At 41.9% G+C, this 7,665-nt stretch overlaps 1 protein-coding gene across 1 annotated transcript; it reads right to left on the bottom strand.

Annotated features, from left to right (window-relative positions):
- Window positions 1-485: 485 nt before the first annotated feature.
- Window positions 486-2,058, bottom strand: LOC145867047 (E3 ubiquitin/ISG15 ligase TRIM25). The gene is made up of 2 exons (XM_082971095.1): window positions 1,435-2,058; window positions 486-1,001 (listed from the first exon to the last, which is right to left on the bottom strand). Exons 1-2 carry the CDS (start codon window positions 2,029-2,031, stop codon window positions 822-824), a joined length of 777 nt encoding a protein of 258 aa, XP_082827221.1. The 5' UTR covers window positions 2,032-2,058; the 3' UTR covers window positions 486-821.
- Between the last annotated feature and the right edge of the window lie 5,607 nt (window positions 2,059-7,665).

Genomic DNA, 7,665 nt, shown 5'->3' with positions numbered 1-7,665 from the left:
ACCCTATCTGCTCCTGCACCAGGCCAACTAACCCTACACTCATTAAAACCCACTACCCCATTCCACTACTTTGACCCTATCTGCTCCTGCACCAGGCCAACTAACACTACACTCATTAAAACCCACTACCCCATTCCACTACTTTGACCCTATCTGCTCCTGCACCAGGCCAACTAACCCTACACTCATTAAAACCCACTACCCCCATTCCACTACTTTGACCCTATCTGCTCCTGCACCAGGCCAACTAACCCTACACTCATTAAAACCCACTACCCCATTCCACTACTTTAACCCTATCTGCTCCTGCACCAGGCCAACTAACCCTCCACTCATTAAAACCCACTACCCCATTCCACTACTTTGACCCTATCTGCTCCTGCACCAGGCCAACTAACCCTCCACTCATTAAAACCCACTACCCCATTCCACTACTTTGACCCTATCTGCTCCTGCACCAGGCCAACGGCCTGGGAGGACGGGACACCACCACTCAACACACCCTGGAACTCTTCTGAAGTCAAATCTAGTATGACCAAATACTTCTCTGCAGCTGCCACCAAAACATTTTTTTTTCTGTGATTTACATTCCATTTCTGCGGTACAGTTGATAACCATTTGCTATGAACACTATGAAGCCAACCTTACTGAAGCATATATCACTGGTTGGCCCATCCCTCTGTGCTGTCACAGATCTACTACTCACAGGGATCCTCTCAGGATCCTTCAGCCTTGACCCATCCTCCTCTACTTTCTTCACTGCCTCAGCAGTGACAACCTGTTCCCAACAGTGGGGTCAGTGGGATTGGATAGGGGCCCCTCTACCTCTCTCTCTCTCTCTCTCTCTCTCTCTGACTGGAGGAGACAGGTGAAATGGTGTGTCTCCTCTGGTCAACAATACTCACCTTGAGAGACTCCACAGCCTGTTGGAGCTCCTTCAGCTCCTTCTCTCTCTCCTGGAATCTCTGCTGGACCTTCTGCTGACTCATCCCCAGCTGCCTCTGTGGAGAATCACTCTTCAATGAGCTATCAAGCTTTATTAGTCCAGTAGATCAATAGTATAGTAATGTGACATAGGGCCCATAGAGAGGAAGGTCTAAAAAAATGGATGGTCCATTTACTAAATGATATTTATTTGTTGCTATGTGAATGATTATAGTTTTTATGGTAGGACTACATGTATCAACAGGTTGAGACTGAACTTTGGACTCATAAAAGGGCATTCAGAATGATAATAGTGTTTGACATTATAAAATGGTGATACATCTGGAGAATCTGGGTTGACATATCAATATACTCAAGGTTTGTGTTCATATTTGTTCTGCTGAGGATCCATTTCATTTGAATGATCTCATATTCAAACAGCCTTAGTTCCTACTGTATCTTTAATTCTTTGTTTATCAGACAGTCACCAACAAGTTGTTCTGGTCTTACCTGTTTCTCAGTCATCTCTGCTGTAGCTGACACTGTATCATGGCCTTTATGTTCATCCATTGTACACAGATAACAGATACACTGCTGATCGGTACGACAGTAAACCTCCAGCAGTTTGTCATGATGAGAGCAGATCTTCTCCTGTAGTTGTGCGGTGGCTTTGACCAGCTTGTGCCTCTTCAAAGCAGGAGATTCGTAGTGAGATTGGAGGTGAGTCTCACAGTAAGAGGCCAGACACACCAGACAGGACATGAGGGCTTTCTGCTTTCTGGTCCCAGTGCAGAAATCACACGCCACATCTCTAGGTCCAGCATAGCACAGAGCAGGAGGGGGAGCAGCCTGGAGTCCTGTCTTCTTCAGTTTCTCCACCAGCTCAGCCAACATGTTATTTTTCCTCAGATTAGGCCTTGGAGTGAAGGTCTCTCTGCACTGAGGACAGCTATAGACCCCTTTCAGAACATCCTGATCCCAGCAGCCCTCAATACAGCTCCTACAGTAACTGTGTCCACAGGGGATGGCGACTGGTTCCTTCAGTAGATCCAGACAGACAGAACAACAGAACTGGTCCTGGTCCAGCAGAACTCCCTGTTGAGCCATTTGGACGGTTGTTCACTCTCACACAGACAGACAACACAGAGACTCAGATCAGTTTCGTTTCCTCAGAACAGAGTTTGTGGGAGGGGGAGGGATTTCCTGGTTCTGCCAGAGGGGTGGGGTTAGAGGGAGGGAGGGGTTAGAGGGAGGGAGGAAGAGAGAGAGGAACTGCATGCAACATCAAGAGGGAGACAAATAGTTTTGTTCCAATGTTAGAGCCTTTAACATGGAACACATGACATAATGAATCTTAAAATGTGAGTTGTTAGAATATATGAAGGGTAACAGTTTTCTATGAAGTACGTATGTATCATTATTTTAATCACCTTTATAATGCCTTATAAATCAATAAGTCCTGAGGAGGTGTGATATATGGTTATTATACAGTACCGCGGCTAAGGGCTGTTCTTAGACAAGACACAACATGGATTGAGAATTATCTAACACTTTCAACAATACAATCACATTTTATTTCATTGGTTTCATACACATATTTATCAGATGTTATTGTGGGTGTAGTGAAATGCTTGTGTTCCTGGTTCCAACAGTGCAGTAATATCTAACAATGCTTGTGTTCCCAGCTCACAGAGGGCAAATCTAAAAAGTCTATGAAAATATTAGGACAAGCAATGATATATATATATATATATATATACACTGTGTACTGTGATGTGATGCATAGACAATTTGGAGTACATCTGTAGTATATCTGAAGAATAGTAGATGTACAGTAGTAGTTATATAGGATGAACCATGATTAGAATACAGTATATACATATGAAGTGGACTGCAGTAGTTATATAGGATGAACCATGACTAGAATACAGTATATACATATGAAGTGGACAGCAGTAGTTATATAGGATGAACCATGACTAGAATACAGTATATACATATGAAGTGGACAGCAGTAGTTATATAGGATGAACCATGACTAGAATACAGTATATACATATGAAGTGGACAGCAGTAGTTATATAGGATGAACCATGACTAGAATACAGTATATACATATGAAGTGGACAGCAGTAGTTATATAGGATGAACCAGGACTAGAATACAGTATATACATATGAAGTGGACAGCAGTAGTTATATAGGATGAACCAGGACTAGAATACAGTATATACATATGAAGTAGACAGCAGTAGTTATATAGGATGAACCATGACTGGAATACAGTATATACATTTTTATTTATTTCACCTTTATTTAACCAGGTAGGCAAGTTGAGAACAAGTTCTCATTTACAATTGCTACCTGGCCAAGATAAAGCAAAGCAGTTCGACAACATACAACAACACAGAGTTACACATGGAGTAAAACAAACATACAGTCAATAATACAGTAGAAAAATAAGTCTATATACAATGTGAGCAAATGAGGTGAGATAAGGGAGGTAAAGGCAAAAAGGCCATGGTGGCAAAGTAAGTACAATATAGCAAGTAAAACACTGGAATGGTAGATTTGTAGTAGAAGAAAGTGCAAAGTAGACATAGAAATAATGGGGTGCAAAGGAGCTAAATAAATAAATAAATACAGTAGGGGAAGAGGTAGTTGGGCTAAATTATAGATGGGCTATGTACAGGTGCAGTGATCTGTGAGCTGCTCTGAAAGCTGGTGCTTAAAGCTAGTGAGGGAGATATGTGTTTCCAGTTTCAGAGATTTTTGTAGTTCGTTCCAGTCATTGGCAGCAGAGAACTGGAAGGAGAGGCGGCCAAAGGAGGAAATGGCTTTGTGGGTGACCAGAGAGATCCCTGACCTTATCTTCTCTCAAGAAGATGTCTGGTAGGCCCATTTAAATACCTTTTTTGGACATTTCAAGATAGCAGATGTTTGAGTTGGGTCTATTGACACAGCTGTGAGTTGTTATTTTTTTCATTTTTTCATTTTTGACAAAATGAGCACTCCTGGAAGTGACAGATTTAACCCAGTATCAGTATCAATAGGGTTAACCCAGTATCAGTATTAATAGTGTTAACCCAGTATCAGTATCAATAGGGTTAACCCAGTATCAGTATCAATAGTGTTAACCCAGTATCAGTATCAATAGGGTTAACCCAGTATCAGTATAAATAGGGTTAACCCAGTATCAGTATCAATAGGGTTAACCCAGTATCAGTATCAATAGGGTTAACCCAGTATCAGTATCAATAGGGTTAACCCAATATCAGTATCAATAGGGTTAACCCAGTATCAGTATCAATAGGGTTAACCCAGTATCAGTATAAATAGGGTTAACCCAGTATCAGTATCAATAGTGTTAACCTGTTAGGGCTAGGGGGCAGCATTGACACGGCTGGATAAAAAACATACCCGATTTAATCTGGTTACCACTCCTACTCAGTAACTAGAATATGCATATACTTATTACATATGGATAGAAAACACCCTAAATTTTCTAAAACTGTTTGAATGGTGTCTGTGAGTATAACAGAACTCAAATGGCAGGTCAAAACCTGAGAGATTCCTTTACAGGAAGTGGCCTGTCTGACCATTTCTGGAACTTCTTTGCCATCTCTATCATTTACTAAGGATCTCTGCTCTAACGTGACACTTCCCACGTCGTCCATAGGCTCTCAGAGCCCGGGAAAAAAGAGAATGTCGTCATTCCAGCCCCAGGCTGAAACACATTATCGCCTTTCTCAAGTGGCCCATCAAGAGACACTAGCTTATGCGCGTGACCCCGACCGCCCCCGCCTTTGGGATTTTTTCCTCTGTTTGCCGAAAAGGAGATTCCCTGTCGGAATTTTATCGCTTTTCTACGAGAAAAATGACGTAAAAATTGATTTTAAACAGCGGTTGACATGCTTCGACGTACGGCAATTGAATACTTTGAATTTTATTGTCAGGAATTGCGCCAAGCGCGCGACACTTCTTTACTATTTCGGATAGTGTCTGGAACGCACGAACAAAACGCCGCTATTCGGATATAACGATGGATTATTTTGGACCAAACCAACATTTGTTATTGAAGTAGACGTCCTGGGTGTGCATTCTGACGAAGACAACAAAAGGTAATGACATTTTTATAATAGTAAATATGATTATGGTGAGTGCTAAACTTGCCGGGTGTCTAAATAGCGAGCCCGTGATGCCTGGGTTATGTACTTAGAATATTGCAAAATGTGCTTTCACCAAAAAGCTATTTTAAAATCGGACATATCGAGTGCATAGAGGAGGTCTGTATCTATAATTCTTAAAATAATTGTTATGCTTTTTGTGAACGTTTATCGTGAGTAATTTAGTAAAATGTTAGCGAATTCCCCGTAAGTTTGCGGGGGGTATGCTAGTTCTGAACGTCACATGCTAATGTAAAAAGCTGGTTTTTGATATAAATATGAACTTGATTGAACAAAACATGCATGTATTGTATAACATAATGTCCTAGGGTTGTCATCTGATGAAGATCATCAAAGGTGAGTGCTGCATTTAGCTGTCTTCTGGGTTTTGGTGACATTATATGCTGGCTTGAAAAATGGGTGTCTGATTATTTCTGGCTTGGTACTCTGCTGACATAATCTAATGTTTTGCTTTCGTTGTAAAGCCTTTTTGAAATCGGACAGTGTGGTTAGATTAACGAGAGTCTTATCTTTAAATGGCTGTAAAATAGTCATATGTTTGAGAAATTGAAGTAATATGATTTTGAAGATTTTGAAAATCGCGCCACAGGATGGCAGTGGCTGTTACGTAGGTGGGACGAATTCGTCCCGCCGGTCCCATAGAGGTTAACCCAGTATCAGTATCAATAGGGTTAACCCAGTATCAGTATCAATAGGGTTAACCCAGTATCAGTATCAATAGGGTTAACCCAGTATCAGTATCAATAGGGTTAACCCAGTATCAGTATAAATACTGTTAACCCAGTATCAATATCAATAGTGTTAACCCAGTATCAGTATTAATAGTGTTAACCCAGTATCAGTATAAATACTGTTAACCCAGTATCAGTATCAATAGTGTTAACCCAGTATCAATATCAATAGGGTTAACCCAGTATCAATATTAATAGTGTTAACCCAGTATCAGTATTAATAGTGTTAACCCAGTATCAGTATCAATAGTGTTAACCCAGTATCAGTATCAGTACTGAGAAACAGGTAAGACCAGAACAACTTGTTGGTGACTGTCTGATAAACAAAGAATTAAAGATACAGTAGGAACTAAGGCTGTTTGAATATGAGATCATTGAAATGAAATGGATCCTCAGCAGAACAAATATGAACACAAACCTTGAGTATATTGATATGTCAACCCAGATTCTCCAGATGTATCACCATTTTATAATGTCAAACACTATTATCATTCTGAATGCCCTTTTATGAGTCCAAAGTTCAGTCTCAACCTGTTGATACATGTAGTCCTACCATAAAAACTATAATCATTCACATAGCAACAAATAAATATCATTTAGTAAATGGACCATTACTATACTATTGATCTACTGGACTAATAAAGCTTGATAGCTCATTGAAGAGTGATTCTCCACAGAGGCAGCTGGGGATGAGTCAGCAGAAGGTCCAGCAGAGATTCCAGGAGAGAGAGAAGGAGCTGAAGGAGCTCCAACAGGCTGTGGAGTCTCTCAAGGTGAGTATTGTTGACCAGAGGAGACACACCATTTCACCTGTCCCCTCCAGTCAGAGAGAGAGAGAGAGAGAGAGGTAGAGGGGCCCCTATCCAATCCCACTGACCCGACTGTTGGGAACAGGTTGTCACTGCTGAGGCAGTGAAGAAAGTAGAGGAGGATGGGTCAAGGCTGAGGGATCCTGAGAGGATCCCTGTGAGTAGTAGATCTGTGACAGCACAGAGGGATGGGCCAACCAGTGATATATGCTTCAGTAAGGTTGGCTTCTTAGTGTTCATAGCAAATGGTTATCAACTGTACCGCAGAAATGGAATGTAAATCACAGAAAAAAAAATGTTTTGGTGGCAGCTGCAGAGAAATATTTGGTCATACTAGATTTGACTTCAGAAGAGTTCCAGGGTGTGTTGAGTGGTGGTGTCCCGTCCTCCCAGGTCGTTGGCCTGGTGCAGGAGCAGATAGGGTCAAAGTAGTGGAATGGGGTAGTGGGTTTTAATGAGTGTAGGGTTAGTTGGTCTGGTGCAGGAGCAGATAGGGTCAAAGTAGTGGAATGGGGGTAGTGGGTTTTTAATGAGTGTAGGGTTAGTTGGCCTGGTGCAGGAGCAGATAGGGTCAAAGTAGTGGAATGGGGTAGTGGGTTTTAATGAGTGTAGGGTTAGTTGGCCTGGTGCAGGAGCAGATAGGGTCAAAGTAGTGGAATGGGGGTAGTGGGTTTTAATGAGTGTAGGGTTAGTTGGCCTGGTGCAGGAGCAGATAGGGTCAAAGTAGTGGAATGGGGTAGTGGGTTTTAATGAATGTAGGGTTAGTTGGCCTGGTGCAGGAGCAGATGGGGTCAAAGTAGTGGAATGGGGTAATGGGTTTTAATGAGTGTAGGGTTAGTTGGCCTGGTGCAGGAGCAGATAGGGTCAAAGTAGTGGAATGGGGTAGTGGGTTTTAATGAGTGTAGGGTTAGTTGGCCTGGTGCAGGAGCAGATAGGGTCAAAGTAGTGGAATGGGGTAGTGGGTTTTAATGAGTGTAGGGTTAGTTGGCCTGGTGCAGGAGCAGATAGGGTCAAA

The sequence above is a fragment of the Salmo salar genome, unplaced genomic scaffold (assembly GCF_965601325.2).
Source record: "Salmo salar unplaced genomic scaffold, fSalSal1 ptg000171l, whole genome shotgun sequence".
In the NCBI taxonomy this organism is placed as follows: Eukaryota; Metazoa; Chordata; class Actinopteri; order Salmoniformes; family Salmonidae; genus Salmo; species Salmo salar.
This window is presented reverse-complemented; position numbering and strand designations above follow the sequence as displayed.